Raw genomic sequence first — 18563 nt, forward strand, 5'->3', positions numbered from 1 at the left:
AAGTATACCTACAAGTATTGTATGCGGTCATATGGGCAGAATATTTAGTATGTGGCCTACTTAACTTGATCAATTTATGGCCTAAAATGTTAATATGGGCAGAACATGGTAGAAATTCATTCATATGGTTATATACAGTGCATTCGCAAAGTTCTGACCCATTTTTCCACATTATGTTAAGTTACAGCCTTACTCTAAAATGGATTATAAAATAAATACAATTCTCATCAGTACCCCATAATGACAAAGTGGATTTTTTTTTTTTTTTTGCAAATGTATTAAGAATTAAAAAAGAACTATATTTACATAAGTATTCAGATCCTTTGACATGGTTGTCAGGTGCGTCCTGTTTCCAGTGATCATCCTTGATGTTTCTACAACTTGATTGGATTCCACCGGTGCTAAATGCACTTGATTTGGAATGGCACACACCTGTCTATATATATATAAGGTCCCACAGTTGACAGCACAAACCAACCCATGAGGTCGGAAGGAATTGTCCGTGGAGCTCCGAGACAGGATCGTGTCGAGGCACAGATGGGGAAGGGTAGCAAAACATTTTTGCATCATTGATGGTCCCCAAGAACACAGTGGCCTCCATCATTCTTAAATGGAAGAAGTTTGGAACCACCAAGACTCTTCCTAGAGCTTGGTCACCCGGCCAAACTGAGCAATCGAGGGAGAAGGGCCTTAGTCAGGGACGTGACCAAGAACCCGATGGTCACTCTGACAGAACTCTAGAGTTCTTTTGTGGAGATGGTTGTCCTTCTGGAAGGTTCTCCCATCTCTGCAGCACTCCACCAATCAGGCCTTTATGTTAGTGGCCAGACAGAAGCCACTAATTGAACGACGTATGACAGCACGCTTGGAGTTTTTCAAAAGGTACCTAAAGACTCGGACAACAAGGTTCTCTAGTCGGATGAAACCAAGATTGAGCTCTTTGGCCTGAATGACAAGCATCACATCTGGAGGAAACCTGGCACCATCCCTACGGTGAAGCATGGTGTTGGCAGCATCATGCGGTGGGGATGTTTTTCAGCGGCAGGGACTGGGAGACTAGTCAGGATCGAGTGAAAGATGAACAGAGAAATGTATAGCGAGATCCTTGATGAAAACCTGCTCAGGACATCAGACTTGGACGAAGGTTCACCTTCCAACGACCATAAGCACACAGCCAAGACAACGCAGGAGTGGCTTCAGGATAAGTCTCTGAATGTCCTTGAGTGGCCCAGCCAGAGCCCGGACTTGAACCCCATCGAACATCTCTGGAGAGACCTGGAAATAGCTGTGCAGCGACGCTCCCCATCCAACTTGACAGAGCATGAGAGGATCTGCAGAGAAGAATGGGAGAAAGTCCCCAAATACAGGTGTGCCAAGCTTGTAACGTCATACCCAAGAAGACTCGGCTGTAATCGCTGTCAAAGGTGCTTCAACAAAGTACTGAGTAAAGGGTCTGAATACTTATGTAAATGTACTTTTTCAGTTATACTAAAGGTGTTGAAAGCGTTCCACAGGGATGCTGGCCCATGCTTCCCACAGTTGTCAAGTTGGCTGGTAGTGGATCTCTACTCTGAATAGCTCGTTCTGGCCTCCTGTTGGCTGGATGTCCTTTGGGTGTCGGACCGTTCTTGATACACACAGGAAACTGTTGAGTGCGGAAAACCCCAGCAGCGTCGCAGTTCTTGACACATCGCCTGGCACCTACTACCGTACTCCGTTCAACGGCACTTAAATGTTTTCTTGCCCATTTCACCCTCTGAATGGCACACGTACACAATACATGTTTCAACTGACTCGGTTGCTTAACCCCCCCCCCCCCCCCCCCCCAAAAAGACAGAGTGAACAGCACACCAGGTTTTTCTGGATTGTAACTGATGTCTCATGCGTTATGAAAAGGATCGTCTTAACTATACAGGCAAACGGGTTCAAAAAGTAAAAAGCTTTTATTTCCTTGTAATGAATTTTAATTAAATGTCTTCACCTGGATGTCCTCTCTGACCAGGGTAGGGCAGTACGTCACAGCGTTCCAATGTTTAGTCTTGTGAATTGTTCATGCATGTTTTTTTTTGCTTGAAAATGGGAGAGATGGACAGAGATTATAAAAAAAAAAAAAATATTTTTTTAAACAATGTACTATATTCTCATATTATGAAGAAATGAGGAGTAGAAAACTAGTTTTTAAAAGATGCCCTTGCCTTAAAGTTTAACCTCCCTTTTAGAATAATAACTTAGTCAACTCAATATGGTTTTCTGCTTATTTGAAAAGGCCTGGATTCTCGCTATCATAAAACGAGACTAAATGAAAAGACATTTAATCCCTATGGATTTTGTGATGGTCCTATATTAAATGGATTTTATTAGACTGTTAAACATGTAAGGGGGGGGAAAAAGGCAGACATTTTTGTATAAACATTGGATTTCTGTGGTCCAGATTTCATAATCATTTTCCGTTGGTAGGCCTACCCATGTCTCTCTCCTCCAATGGGAAAGCCTGCTTACTGATGTCAATACCAATATAATTGTGACTTGATTTGATTGATGACTGAAAGCCCACTATAGCCTAACCGTTTAATCAGAGGCCGTTGTCGCTAAAGTCACAATGTTTCTATGGTTGTGACAGTAAAATTTTATTGAAACGTTCAAATGTGGACCTTTTTACCAGATCTATTCCCCCCCCCCCCCCCCCCCCTCCCCGCGTGATATGTAATATTTTCATGACTGATATAAATTCGGTATCCCGTAGCCTATGGATAATATGCTGCCCATAATAACTTTATTTTATGCCATATAAAGCACAACTATGCATGATTTTAATGAAAAGATGGAAATTGTTTTAACGACTGAAACGGGCAATAGGCTATACAGCTGTCTTCAGTTTCCCCGCCAAATAGGCCTACAAGGAAACTACGACACATCTTGCTGAAATTGAGTGCGCAAGGTGGTCCGTGCGCTGCATAGTACCTAACACAAAAAGATTTGCTCAACAAAGACGTAAGCAAAAAAAAAACATGCATGTTTTTTAAATGAGATATGATCTGATATTATGACAGGCCTAGGTCTGTATTATAACAAGACGAAGCACCACTGTAGGAGTTGACACATTCCCTCTGGCCTAAGTTATGGCCCAGCAGCACAAGCAAGCCAAAGATGCTCACTACGTTATTTAATTATATGACAACACGCTGCATTCATAAGTGTTTTAGGGAGAGTTTGACCGCGAGGGGTGGTCGTTTGACCGCGAGGGGTGGTCGTTTGACCGCGAGGGGTGGTCGTTTGACCGCGAGGGGTGGTCGTTTGACCGCGAGGGGTGGTCGTTTGACCTCAGACCCATAACGGATGCAGGCAATGAGGCAGTGATCGCTGAGATCTTGATTGAAAACAGCAGAGGTGTATTTGGAGGGCATGTTGTTCAGGATAATATCTATGAGGGTGCCCGTGTTTACGGATTTAGGGTTGTACCTGGTGGGTTCCTTGATAATTTGTGTGAGATTGAGAGCATCTAGCTTAGATTGTAGGATGGCCGGGGTGTTAAGCATATCCCAGTTTAGGTCACCTAACAGAACGAACTCTGAAGATAGATGTGGGGCAATCAAAACACATATGGTGTCCAAGGCACAGCTGGGAGCTGAGGGGGGTTTATAACAGGCGACAACACCGAGAGACTTATTTCTGGAGAGATTAATAAAAAAAATGAGAAGCTCAAACTGTTTGGGCATAGACCTGGAAAGTATGACAGAACTTTGCAGGCCATCTCTGGAGTAGATTGCGACTCCTCCCAATTGGGTACTTTTTTCCCCCACCACTGTGTGTGTGTGTGTGTGTGAGGCCATTGGCTGTTTGTGTTAGGCCTAGGTTCACTGCCTGTGTGTGGGAGTTTGGACTTACTCTGTCAGACTGGCTTTCTCTCCTCCCCCCTCATGCCCTTCTCATCTCCCTCATCCTTTTCTCCTCCTCATCTCAAATGACATTCTAATGCAATTAACTCTTAGCCTGGATCCCATCCAGCCTCTACTATGCTCTGCTCTGAGGCCTTTACTGGTATCAGGCCCAGCAGTGGGCCTATTATGGATGCGCCCCAAATCTCGCCCTATATTGTGTACTACCTTTTTGACCAGGGCTCATAGTAATGTACTTTATAGGGTGCCATTAGGGACTCACTTGGTAGCCTGGGCTAGGGGAGGAGAGTGGAATATGATGATTAAAAGGAAGCTACATTTCCCCTCAAAGTACTTCTGGGCTGGCAGGGGAGAGGGAGTGTTTTCTGGGGCTGACACTAGTAGCAGCATGCCTACATTTGCGTGACACTGCCTGCGGAGGAGCAGAGGTTCATGGGTAATTATTTCTGAGTTTTGAGAGGATGAGACAGACGGGTGGACGGAGGGAGTAGTATACCAGCTAAGGCTGGCAATTAGATTATTTTCTTGTCAATCTTAGCAAACTCTACGAACCAACAGACTAGCTAAGCCAATTGGTAAATAGTTTAGATTAAATGGTTTGGATACGATCAGCTGCTCTAGGTATTTCTTCATTGGTAGGCCACAAAGCCTTCCCAAAATGCCATTTTTAGGGTGCCCGTATTAAAATGATGCATCCAGGCTTGTTTTCAATCTTAGTACTAGACGGTCTACCGCTCCGCCTGTGCCAAGGTAGATATGGGGGAAACGCTGCCAGCCAGGCACATCACTTTATCCATGGATGAATATACAGACACAATGACGGATACAACACAAGTGAGAAGTAGTTAGTGACTGGCTGCTTTTAAAAAGACGTCAAGAGGCAGGCAGGCACACAATCAATCACATTTATTTATATAGCTCTTCTTACATCAGCTGATGTCACAAAGTGCTGTACAGAAACCCAGCCTAAAACCCCCATCGGCAAGCAATGCAGGTGTAGAAGCACGGTGGCTAGGGAAAAACGCCCTAGAAAGGCCGGAACCTAGGAAGAAACCTAGAGAGGAACCAGGCTGAGGGGTGGCCAGTCCTCTTCTGGCTGTGCCTGGTGCACATCTGATGCCAAATGGTCTGATTTTAAACAACACACACAGTACCAGTCAACAGTTTGGACACTCATTCCAGGGTTTTTCTTTTCTTTTTACTATTTTCTACATTGTAGAATAATAGTGATGACAAACTATAAAATAACAGACATGGAATCATGTAGTAACCTGAAAAATTGATAAACAAATCAAAATATATTTGACATTCTTCAAATTAGCCACCCTTTGCCTTGATGACAGCTTTGCACACTCTCTTGGCATTCTCTCAACCAGCTTCACCTGGAATGCTTTTCTAGCAGTCTTGAAGGAGTTCCCACATATGCTGAGCACTTGTTGGCTGCTTTTCCTTCACTCCGCGGTCAACTCATCCCAAACCATCTCAATTATATATATATATAGAACACACACACACATACTTTAGATCTCATGCATAGTTAGTCTGAGATTGGTTGAGATTCCCCAGCCCCCCGTACCTCAGATGTTAACCAAAACAAGTGGCGGGGTGCGTTTGCTTCTTTAACACTGAGCCAATGGAATATCTTCTTCACTGTCGGAACTAGAAGCACAAGCATTTCGCTACGCTCGCATTAACATCTGCTAACCATGTGTATGTGACTAATAAAATTTGATTTGATTTGATATCTTCTTCACTCTGCCCTGAGGTGCTCTCTGCAGTTGATTTTATGTTAATAAATGCATCCAATTAAGACTGATGTCAGTGGTCCTCTTTCTCCTCTCTCTCTCTCTCTGTGTGACAGGTTTAGTCCTTGTGACAGTGGTCTCCCCTAACGCTCCTTCACTTTAACATGCCTGTGTAGGCACCCTATTCCCTTACACAGTGCACTACTTTTTTATCAAGACCCTTTGGCCAGTTCTGTCGGGGACAATGCTTCCTTTTTTATATAGGGTTTCATTTGGGACAAACTCTTTTAACGTGTCCTAACTGTCAAATTGTAATGTCCTGTCGTTCCCCCTTTTGTCCCTCAGGTGAATCCATGAAGCAGGCGTCAGCAGAGTTTGCGGAGGACCCCTGTTCCTCGGTAAAGAGGGGCAACATGGTCCGTGCTGCCAGGGCCCTCCTCTCTGCTGTCACTCACCTGCTGGTGCTGGCTGACATGTCCGATGTCTACAAGCTGCTGCTGCAGCTCAAACTGGTGAGACACGCACACACACATGCACGCACGCACACACACACACACACGTGCATGCACACCTGCTGGTGCTGGCTGACATGTCCGATGTCTACAAGCTGCAGCTCAAACTGGTGAGGCGCGCACACGCACACACACACGCACACGTGCTGGCTGACATGTCTGTCTACAAGCTGCTGCAGCTCAAACTGGTGAGGGACACACACACAGAGATGAGCACAGGGAGATATGTGCATTGGTGGTGAGACGTGCACAGGTCATGGATTACTAAATAATTATAAACCGTCTCTCTGGCTTTGAGTCACATTGTGAGGTAGCTAGTCATGTACTGTTGAAGTCGGAAGTTTACGTACACCTTTGCCAAATACATTTAAACTCAGTTTTTCACAGTTCCTAACATTTAATCTTAGTAAAAATTCCCTGTCCTAGGTCAGTTAGGATCCACAACTTTAAAATAATAGTGGAGAGAATGATTTATTTCAGCTTTTATTTTTTTCATCACATTCCCAGTGGGTCAGAAGTTTACATGCATTTGGTAGCATTGCCTTTAAATTGTTTAACTTGAGTGAAACGTTTCGGGTTGCCTTCCACAAGCTTCCCACAATAAGTTATGTGAATCTTGGCCCATTCCTCCTGACAGAGCTGGTGTAACTTAGTCAGGTTTGTAGGCCTCCTTGTTCGCACACGCTTTTTCAATTCTGCCCACAAATGTTCTATAGGATTGAGGTCAGGGCTTTGTGATGGCCACTCCAATACCTTGACTTTGTTGTCCTTTAAGCCATTTTGCCACAACTTTGGAAGTATGCTTGGGGTCATTGTCCATTTGGAAGACCCATTTGCGACCAAGCTTTAACTTCCTGACTGATGTCTTGAGATGTTGCTTCAATATATCCACATAATTTTCCTACCTCATGATGCCATCTATTTTGTGAAGTGCACCAGTCCCTCCTGCAGCAAAGCACCCACACAACATGATGCTGCCACCCCCGTGCTTCACAGTTGGGATGGTGTTCTTCAGTTTGCAAGCCTCCCCCTTTTTCCTCCAAACATAATGATGGTGATTATGGCCAAACAGCTTTATTTTTGTTTCATCAGACCAGAGGACATTTCTCCAAAATGTACGATCTTTGTCCCCATGTGCAGTTGTAAACCGTGATCTGGCTTTTTTTATGGTGGTTTTGGAGCAGTGGCTTCTGCCTTGCTGAGCGACCTTTCAGATTATGTCAATTTAGGACTCGTTTTACTGTGGATATAGATACTTTTGTACCCGTTTCCTCCAGCATCTTCACATGGTCCTTTGCTGTTGTTCTGGGATTGATTTGCACTTTTCGCACCAAAGCACGTTCATCTCTAGGAGACAGAACACGTCTCCTGAGAGGTATGATGACTGCGTGGTCCCATGGTGTTGATACTTGCGTACTATTGTTTGTACAGATGAACATGGTACCTTCAGGCGTTTGGAAATATCTCCCAAGGATGAACCAGACTTGTGGAGGGCTACAATTGTTTTTGAGGTCTTGGCTGATTTCTTTTGATTTTCCCATGATGTCAAGCAAAGAGGCACTGAGTTTGAAGGTAGGCCTTGAAATACATCCACAGGTACACCTCCAATTGACTCAAATTATGTAATTTAGCCTATCAGAAGCTTCTAAAGCCATGGCATAATTTTCTGGAATTTTCCAAGCTGTTTAAAGGCACGGTCAACTTACTGTATGTACAATTCTGACCCACTGGAATTGTGATGCAGTGAATTAAGTGAAATAATCTGTAAACAATTGTTGGAAAAATCTTGTCATGTACAAAGTAGATATCCAGACCGACTTGCCAAAACTATAGTTTGTTGACAAGAAATTTGTGTAGTGGTTGAAAAACGAGTTTTAATGACCCCAACCTAAGTGTATGTAAACTTCCGACTTCAACTGTACCTTACAGCATTCTAAACCGTCTTTCTGGCTTTGAGTCACATTTTGAGGTAGCTTGATGCGCCACACACACATGACTTAAGTGGGCTCTTGTGGATATGACGGAAGGAAACTATTTAACTAGCTTATGAATAACTTAGACATTTTTTTTCATTGCATCGAAGAATATATAAATAAATAACCAGAAGTTCAGCTGCACCTTTTCGTAGATAAATAGTTTGCGTGACTCAAAGTAACGTTCAGTTATCTTGGCTAAAGGTCTTCTGTGTTTTGTCCATCTCTTTACCTGTGCTTCAGTTCATTATTGCTGTGAACAATGATACTAAATCCTGACCACAAGGAGGCCTCACACCTGCAGTCAACAGAGACAGCCTTGCTGTTTATCATCTGTCGTAGGGTGCCTATAGAGGATTAACCCTATCTATTTAGTGCACTACTTTTGACCATGGCCCCATAGGGGTAGTGCACTACTTTTGACCAGGGCCCCATAGGGGTAGTGTACTACTTTTGACCAGGGCCCCATAGGGGTAGTGTACTACTTTTGACCAGGGCCCCATAGGGCTAGTGCACTACTTTTGACCAGGGCCCCTTAGGGCTAGTGCACTACTTTTGACCAGGGCCCCATAGGGCTAGTGCACTACTTTTGACCAGGGCCCCATAGGGCTAGTGCACTACTTTTGACCAGGGCCCCATAGGGGTAGTGCACAACTTTTGACCAGGGCCCCATAGGGTAGTGTACTACTTTTGACCAGGGCCCCGTAGGGCTAGTGCACTACTTTTGACCAGGGCCCTATAGGGGTAGTGCACTACGTTTGACCAGGGCCCAGGGAGCCATTTGGGACGTAACCATATGTTTTATAAACTTTCCCATCACTACATATGTAAACTGTTCTGATATAATTACACAACACAGCCAAACGGTGAAGTCATTGTGTCAAATGTCAACGATGAAATGGAGTCTTTTTTTTTTATAGCTAGGTTGTAAAATGGAAGAAGTCTGTCATTCGTCAAGCTCAGACAGGACAGCAGGTTGAAAAGGAAATTACTTTGTATTTATTGTCTCGGACCTCCGGGTGAAGATCTAGGATCAGTTTAGGATCATAAATGATATGAACATCTAGATCAGCACTTTTTACTGTGAGACGCTTTATGAATACAGGCCTGGGTCTCTACAGAAATGCTATGATTTACTGTGGAACTAAGCAGGAAACGAGTTGATAGAAAAGCACTAGTTTCTACTCTTGAGGTGAGCAAGCCGCCACAGCTAAGTGTGGCATTGCATTGTGGGCTAAGCCCCACTCTGTGTTCTAGTTGAGGTTATTTAAACAAAAAATAAACTTCCCAATACTGGCTCTTAACATTGTTCTTCCACTTTTACTTTATCTTATCATGCCTCTGTTTATAACCCACCACTTCACTGGGTTAGTGTCTCTACAGATACTTGGGATGCGTCCCAAATGGCACCCTATTCCCTATGTAGTGCACTACTTTTGACCAGGGGCCGTATCCGGAATGGCAACATGTTCCCTATGTAGTGCACTACTTTTGACCAGGGGCCCGTACGGAATGGAACCGATGTTCTATGTAGTCGCACTACTTTGACCAGGGGCGCGTATCCGGAATGGCAACATGTTCCCTATGTAGTGCACTACTTTTGACCAGGGGCCGTATCCGGAATGGCACCCTATTTCCTATGTAGTGCCTGTTCCACATGGGCCCTTTTGAAAAGAAGGGCGCTGTATAGGGCAACGGGTGACGTTTTTTTAAGACCCACCCAGACTGAGTCAGTGTTCTAGCTATATCTAAGTCTCTCTGAGGGCTGTCAGCCCTGGCATTCTCTGGACACTGGCCACCCTGGTGTTGCCAGCCAACTGCAGGAGACCTGACGTCATTGCTCTTTCCGCATTCCTGATACCCAGAGTCCCAAATGGCGCCCTATGTAGAGCACTGCTTTTTGACCAAGGCCCATAGTGAACAGGCTGCTGTTTGGGATGCTCATATGGATACTGTACGTGCATGCTCTGGGTGGATTATAGAATCCTATCAAATTGACAGTGGTCCTGAATCCTGAGATGTTCAACGTTTACTCCAGGCAATGTAAACTCAGCAAAAAAAGAAATGTTCTCTCACTGTCAATTATGTTTTTTTTCTCAGCAAACTTAATGTATAAATATTTTGTATGAACATACGATTCAACAACTGAGACATGAACTGAACAAGTTCCACAGACATGTGACTAACAGAAATGCAATAATGTGTCCCTGAACAAAGGGTTCAAAATTAACAGTAAGTATTTAGTGTGGCCACCAGCTGCATTAAGCACTGCAGGGCATCTCCTCCTCATGGACTGCACCAGATTGGCCAGTTCTTGCTGTGAGATGTTAGACTCTTCCATCAAGGCACCTGCAAGTTCCCGGACATTTCTGGGGGGAATGGCCCTAGCCCTCACCCTCCAATCCAACAGGTCCCAGACGTGCTCAATGGGATTGAGATCCGGGCTCTTCGCTGGCCATGGCAGAACACTGACATTCCTGTGTTGCAGGAAATCACGCACAGAACCAGTAGCTGGCTGGTGGCATTGTCATGCTGGAGGGTTATGCCAGGATGAGCCTGCAGGAAGGGTACCACATGAGGGAGGAGGATGTCTTCCCTGTAACGCACAGCATTGAGATGGTCTGCAATGACAACAAGCTCAGTCCGATGATGCTGTGGCACACCGCCCCCAGACCATGGCAGACCCTCCACCTCCAAATCAATCCTGCTCCAGAGTACAGGCCTCGGTGTAAAGCTCATTCCTTTGACGATAAATGCGAATCCGACCATCACCCCTGGTGAGACAAAACCGCGACTCGTCAGTGAAGAGCACTTTTTGTCAGTCCTGTCTGGTCCAGTGACGGTGGGTTTGTTCCCATAGGCAACGTTGTTGCCGGTGATGTCTGGTGAGGACCTGCCTTACAACAGGCCTACAAGCTCTCAGTCCCTCTCAGCCTATTGCGTACAGTCTGAGCACTGATGCAGGGATTGCGCGTTTCTGGTGTAACTCGGGCAGTTGTTGTTGCCATCTTGTACCTGTCCTGCAGGTGTGATGTTCGGATGTACCGATCCTGTGCAGGTGTTGTTAGACGTGGTCTGCCACTTCGAGGACGATCAGCTGTCCGTCCTGTCTCCCTGTAGCGCTGTCTTAGGCGTCTCACAGTACGGACTTTGCAATTTATTGCCCTGGCCACATCTGCAGTCCTCATGCCCCCTTGCAGCATGCCTAAGGCACGTTCACGCAGATGAGCAGAGACCCTGGGCATCTGTCGTTTGGTGTTTTTCAGAGTCAGTAGAAAGGCCTCTTTAGTGTCCTAAGTTTTCATAACTGTGACCTTAATTGCCTACCGTCTGTAAGCTGTTAGTGTCTTAACGACCGTTCCACAGGTGCATGTTCATTAATTGTTTATGGTTCATTGAACAAGCATGCGAAACAGTGTTTAAACCCTTTACAATGAAGTTCTGTGAAGTTATCTGGATTTTTACGAATTATCTTTGAAAAACAGGGTCCTGAAAACATGACGTTTCTTTTATTTAAATTGAGTTTAGTTCCATCTTATTTGGTCTTGTTTTTCCATGTGGGAGCGGGAACCGTGCAGACCTACACCTGTTAGCCTTGGTCATAAGTAACATATATGGGCATCCTCAGGTATAGCTAGGGCCTCTGTCAGCCTCGACTCTGGATTAGTCGGGCCCGGCTAATCCAGAGTCGGGCCCGGCTAATCCAGAGATAATCTACCTCTGTAGGAGATGCTACTGGAGAAATACAGCTACCCTAGCCTCGGGCCTCGATAATATAGACTAAAGCTAATCTCTAGGCCTCTAGGAGATCGTTACTGTGACGTGGTCCGTGATGTCATCTCATTGAACACCTTTGGGATGAATTTTATTGCCGACTGCTAGCCAGGCCTAATCGCCCAACATGCTCTTGTGGCTGAATGAACTCAGCAATGTTCCAACATCTAGTGGAAAGCCTTCCAAGAAGAGTGGGGGGCTGTTTATAGCAGCGAAGGGGGGGACCAACTCCATATTAATGCCCATGTTTTTTGGAATGAGATGTTTCACGAGCAGGTGTCCATATACTTTTGGCCATGTGTATTTCAGTAAGGTTTATATATTTTTTATTTCACCTTTTAAATAACTTGTGTGTTAATTCTTCCGCTCAATTCCCTCCATAAATGTACACGGGAGTCCTTTTTTTTACCTTTGCAATATTAACAAAGGCATATTGTATGCATTTTGCACTTTGCGCTGATATAGCCGGTGTCTATTTTTTTGATGGTAAAGATTGAGGGCAAACTGTTTTTCTGTGGTAACAGCTAGTAGCAAATGAATCATTTACCATATACTGTAGTCTAAGCACTGGTCTTTAATGGACTGTTGAGTGGAGAGAGGCATGTTGACTGTGTTAACTCACAGGAAGAATAACCTTCCTAGCAAAGAGTTATTTTTAGCCCCAAATGGAACCCCGTACCATATAATGCAATACTTTTTGACCAGAGCCCTATGGCCTAGAAACCTATGGGCCCTGGTTGAAATAGTGCACTATGTAGAGGGTGGTGTATATTTGGGACAGGGTGGTGTATATTTGGGACAGGGTGGTGTATATTTGGGACAGGGTGGTGTATATTTGGGACAGGGTGGTGTATATTTGGGAACAGGGTGTGTATATTTGGGACAGGGTGGTGTATATTTTGGGACAGGGTGGTGTATATTTGGGACAGGGGGTGTATATTTTGGGACAGGGGTGATATTTGGGACAGGGGGGTGTATATTTGGGACAGGGGGTGTATATTTGGGACAGGGGGGTAGAGTGTATATTTGGGACAGGGGGGTGTAATATTTGGGACAGGGGGGTGTATATTTGGGACAGGGGGGTGTATATTTGGATAGGGAGGGTGTTTATTTGGGACAGGATCTGAATATGAGGAGCTGGTGAACTGAATCTTCATCTTGCTGTTCTCCAGACTCCCCAGTCCTCTTACATTCTTGCCTATGTTCCTATCTAAACCGTGTGTTCCTCTGTAACCCCTCTAGGTGGAGGAGAACCTAGTGAAGGTGCGTAACGCTGGAACAGAGCAGGACCTGGGCATACAGTACAAGGCCCTGAAACCAGAGGTGGACAAACTCAACATGATGGCTGCCAAGAGACAGCAGGTATGTACTGGACTGTCTGATGGAGGGGACAGGGAGCATGGCTGGGAGAGAGATGGTGCCGTCAGCAGTAGGTCCGTTCTAAGGGAGGTGTCTGGCTGGAGAGGGAGCTGACAGTTGGGGTGGGTGAAGGGTAGGTGATGGGCGTAGGAGACTGGAGGGAGAAACATGGGGAGGTGGATGTTAGTAGCTAAGCCACCTACTGAGGCCCCATCTACACTACGAGAGATGGAGTCTGAGGAGTAGAGGGCAAAATGGATTTTCTTCTTTTCATCCGTGCCTTTTGTTGTGGCTGGCAACGTGACATTCTTGGTCCGCAGCTCAAATTGACTGTAAATATCACAGTAGCCCACGAGCCAGTAAGCACAAGCTATTTAACAATCCAAGCAACTTTAAAACATATTGAATAATGCAACAATCCACAATCAGACAACGGGTTTATTTTAGCAGACAATTACACAGCTAACCCTTGCTAACAAATGCTAAGGCAGGTAGCCTAGTGGTTATAGAGGGTAGGGGCTGCAGGTAGCATAGCTCTAGTGGTTAGAGTGTAGGGGCGGCAGGTTAGCCCAGTAGAGTGTACGCGAGAGGAGGAGTGGAGTAGCTCTCTAGTGGTTAGAGTGTAGGGGCTGCAGGTAGCCTAGTGGTTAGAGTGTAGAGGAGGGAGGTAGCCTAGTGGTTAGAGTGTAGAGGAGGGAGGTAGCCTAGTGGTTAGAGTGTTGGGCCAGTAACCAGAAGGTTGCCGTATCGAATCCCAGAGCTTACAAGGTAAAAAATCTGTCGTTCTGCCCCTGAGCAAGGCAGTTAACCCACTGTTCCCCAGGCGCCGAAGACGTGGATGTTGATTAAGACAGCCCCCCTGCACCTCTCTGATTCAGAGGGGTTAAATGTGGAAGACACATTTCAGTTGAATACATTGTTGTACAACTGACTAAGTATCCCCCTTTCCCCTTTTTTAAAAGTTTTTTTTTTTTTTTTTTACATGATCAAGCAACCCGTTACCATGTCGATAATGAACTTTTACCCCTCCCATACAAATAAACAAGTACAGTAATGTTAGTGTCTTTCATATTATAATATAGGCTGCTAGCTAAACCACATTTCTTCACGTAAACGTCACAGAACAACGAGACAGATATTTCACCTCATGTATAAAATGTGAAGCATCCGCTTGACGTTTCTACTCACTACCAAATATGGTAGTGAGAGGAAGCCCAGTGGCCCGGCATTGGGAGAAGATGGAGTGACATGGATTTTTGTCTGATATTCAGGCTAATTTTCTCATTGAAACATTTGATCTCAATACAGGTTTGTTTTCCCAAAACTAGAATCTGCTATGTACTAAGTTTTGTAGACTTTGCCCTTTGCCTAAGTAAAAAAAAAATATATAACACTGTTTAGGAAGTAGGAAGGCAAATAGTTATTGCTGCAGAGTAGGCGTTTCCTAACGGAAATATGCAAATGAATGCTAGACTGCTCCAGTAAGATCTTGCTAGTTCCTGCTTGGCTCTGTCCACATTGACCAATTTTGTTCCCTTTGTAAACGACAGGCAGAGGTCTATCTTCCGGGTTAGTGATACACATCTTTGTAAATGTTCTGTCTAGCAGAAAGTGAATGTTTTTAGTTGAACCATATCTAGATAGGAGCTCTTGGGCTTAAACTAGCTACGTAATAAAGTTGCCGAAATAATTAACCTTTTATCAATATTATGGAAATGTACTGAATGTTAGTAATACCGGGGGAATCCTCTTGCCTTGAACTCAGAGTAGCTCACTGCAGTCAACCGCCCCCCCCCCCCCCCAAAAAAACTGATTAAACTACGGCGACCAATTACAGAAGAACGGGTTGTTATTACAATTTTTTAAAGTGTAAAAAATAAGACCAATGTTGTTACATTTCAGCAAGCGTGTAAAAAAAAAAAGCCCAGAGTGAAGTGAAAAGAGTTTGTATGCAGCAGCACAGGGGACCAGATCCATTATGGAGAGATGGGGAATGGTCTGTCAGGACATTTGCAGATTTCATGATGAGTTTCGCTGGTGACATCGCTGAGTTATGAGGATGAGCAGCATCACTAGGACTGTTCAGTTTTTTTGGACACACACACCACACAACACACATATAGGAGAAGAATCAGGCTCACAGAAACAAATAAAAATCATCCACAGCTGCTATGTTGTGGCCTAAGATGTTTTAGTTATCTCCTATATTTGTCTTTCCAGATCTTAGTGTTCTTGCTGTTTATGATTAACACCAATACAATTCCTAGCTGTTTGTAAATAAAATAATGCTCTTCCTTGTTCATTGTGAGGCGAGATGGACTGCAAATGCGAAACGTAGCGTTATGCTTCTAAAGCTAGTCGTGTTAATGTAAGTCTGAGTCCTTTAGGCCAAAATAAAGAAATACTGACCCCACGCGAGAGATGCCAATGGAATGCAAACAATTGAAGGCCCCAAAACCGCCCGGCATCAGTTTATTCTACAGCAGAAGAGCGATAGCAACAAGAAGGAAACCGGAGATGAATAAATCCTGAAGGTTCAAGCGGGCCAACAGCGACAAAAGAGGGCCTGAGGCTCGATAGCTTGTACTAAGTGCGACTGTGTAAGGTCCAATCCCAAGCTCACCCTCTAGTGCTACTAACTAACCTAAAATCTTCGATTCTAGGCCTTTATCCTTTACTCTAGTGCACCTATAGGATATTGACGATTTTGGACGCAGGAGTCTATGAACATGTCTCCCATTGGCGCTCATAAGAGAAACACTAACACGGAGCCAGTAGTAGAACGATGCATTAAAAAGCTGCAGGGCGAACTATATTGGATGGCCTGATTATGACTGGCCTTTAATCACCAACAGGGAAGAGGAATCTAGTACACTAAGGTCAACCTATGTGTCGTGACATTATTGATAGTGTATGCAGATGCGAGCCAGCTCCTGCTACATATCAATATGTTTTTACACTGATTGAGGATCAAACATACATCTTGACTGATCTGCAGATCTATGTTAGCCATACTGAACTCCCTGTCTCCACCCTCCTCCCCCCCCTAGCTTACCTGTTCTCCCCCTCCCTGGGCCTTGGTTGTCAGCCCGCCCTGGTCTCCCCCTTGTCCGTCTCCTGTCCTGAGTCAAACACCACAACCACAACATATCAGCCCGATTCACCCCCCCCGGTAAGCCTGTCTCCCCATACCCCAGTAGCCTGTCTCCCCCTCCCCGCGAGCCTGTCTCCCCTCCCCCGGTAGCCTGTCTCCCCCTCCCCGGTAGCCTGCCCCTGCTCCTCCCCCTCCCCCCGGGGTTAGGCCTGTCTCCCCCTCCCGGTAGCCTGTCTCCCCTCCCCCGGTTGCCTGTCTCCCCCTCCCCGGTAGCCTGTCTCCCCCTCCCGTGCCTGTCTCCCCTCCCCCGGTAGCTCTGTCTCCCCTCCCCCGGTAGCCTGTCTCCCCCTCCCCCGGTTGCCTGTCTCCCCCTCCCCCGTGCTGGCCTGTCTCCCCTCCCCCGTTGCCTGTCTCCCCCTCCCGCCGGTGCCTGTCTCCCCCTCCCCCGGTTGCCTGTCTCCCCCTCCCCCGGTTGCCTGTTCTCCCCCTCCCGGTGAGCCTGACTCTCCCCCTCCCCGTGTAGCCTGTCTCCCCCTCCCCCGGTGCCTGTCTCCCCCTCCCCCGGTTGCCTGTCTCCCCCTCCCCCGGATTGCCTGTCTCCCCCTCCCCCGGTGCCTGTCTCCCCCTCCCCCGGTAGCCTGTCTCCCCCTCCCCCGGTTGCCTGTCTCCCCCTCCCCCGGTTGCCTGTCTGTTGTAGTGTATAGTGTATTGTATATAATAATTATGCATCGCTCGCTATTGAAAGGATGTAATGTTTTTCCGATAACGGTAATACTACCGTTGTGTCTCTCTCCACTCTCTGTAGGAGTTGAAGGATGTTCACCATAAGGATCAGATGGCAGCTGCCCGCGGTGTTCTCCAGAGGAACATCCCCATGCTCTACACCGCCTCCCGCGCCTGCCTCCAACACCCGGACGTGGCCGCATACAAGGTCTGTAATGGAACAGTGTGTGGCATCCCAAATGGGACCTGATTCCCTAATAGTGAACTGATGTTGACCAAAAGCCGTTTGTGTGCAACATCAAGGGAATAGGGTGCCATTTGGGACGTAATAATATATGAAATGTTTTTGTAACTTTTGTGTTTTTTAAACTGTTTTAATGAATGTTTTTAAGAGCTTATGATAATGTAACTTCAATAGCACATTACATACAGAATCTCAAAGTGCTTCAGAGACACATCTTGTTGATGTATTTTATTATCTTTATTTTCCCCTAAAAAAAAACCCATTTTGAATTTAATTCCATTTTCCAGGCGAACCGTGACCTGATCTACAAGCAGCTTCAGCATGCTGTCTCAGGCATCTCTAATGCTGCCCAGGCTACCGCCTCCGACGATGCTGCCTTTAACCACCCTCCCGGGGGAGGAGAGCTGGCCTACGCTCTCAACAACTTTGATGTAAGTCTAGTGGGGAGGGGGTTTGGAGGGGGAGGAGAGCTGGCCTACACTCTCAACATCTCTACCCGCCGAGCTATGTGTCCCCTCTGCTCCATCTGTCTCTAGTCATATTGGGATGAGGTGGATTCACAAACGCCTCGTGGCTTCCTTTCCTCATATCTCCTTTCCTTGGTCTGCACTGATCTGATAACACTGGACAAATGGCAAAAACAAATGCACAGTTTGTAAAGCAGGTAGACCTGATACCTCAATGGTATCAGCTAGGCCTCACCTCTACCCTGCTGTGTTGAGAACTACAACAGAACAGAGCATCCCCCTCCATTTTGCTTCCCAAGTTGCACCCTAGTCCCTACATAGTGCACTACTTTTGACCCGGACCCGTAAGGAATCCCATAGTGCACTACTTTTGACCAGAGCCCTATGTAGGGACTATGGTTCTATGTGGGAGGCAGGGAGGGAACAAGCCCCAGCCTGTGAGGTGATGTTCCCACTGTAGAGTCTGCAGGTCAGGGAGAGATGTGAGGGGATGTTCCCACTGTAGTGTCTGCAGGTCAGGGGGATGTTCCTACTGTAGTGTCTGCAGGTCAGGGAGATGTGAGGGGATGTTCCCACTGTAGAGTCTGCAGGTCAGGGAGATGTGAGGGGATGTTCCCACTGTAGAGTCTGCAGGTCAGGGGGATGTGAGGTGATGTTCCCACTGTAGTGTCTGCAGGTCAGGGAGATGAGGGGATGTTCCCACTGTAGTGTCTGCAGGTCAGGGGGATGTGAGGGGATGTTCCCACTGTAGTGTCTGCAGGTCAGGGGGATGTTCC

The 18563-nt window shown here is 46.1% G+C and overlaps 1 protein-coding gene across 1 annotated transcript in view; it reads left to right on the forward strand.

The window, feature by feature from the left end:
* The window catches only part of LOC112070240 (catenin alpha-1), a 49564-nt gene that overhangs the window by 12349 nt on the left and 18652 nt on the right, over window positions 1-18563 (forward strand). Inside the window, exons 3-6 of the mRNA XM_024137662.2 lie at window positions 5987-6153; window positions 13143-13262; window positions 17159-17284; window positions 17608-17751. Of these exons, the coding sequence (XP_023993430.2) occupies window positions 5987-6153; window positions 13143-13262; window positions 17159-17284; window positions 17608-17751 (557 nt within the window). The remainder of the gene's footprint in view (window positions 1-5986; window positions 6154-13142; window positions 13263-17158; window positions 17285-17607; window positions 17752-18563) is intronic.

Source organism: Salvelinus sp. IW2-2015, unplaced genomic scaffold, assembly GCF_002910315.2.
Source record: "Salvelinus sp. IW2-2015 unplaced genomic scaffold, ASM291031v2 Un_scaffold1266, whole genome shotgun sequence".
Classification (NCBI taxonomy): Eukaryota; Metazoa; Chordata; class Actinopteri; order Salmoniformes; family Salmonidae; genus Salvelinus; species Salvelinus sp. IW2-2015.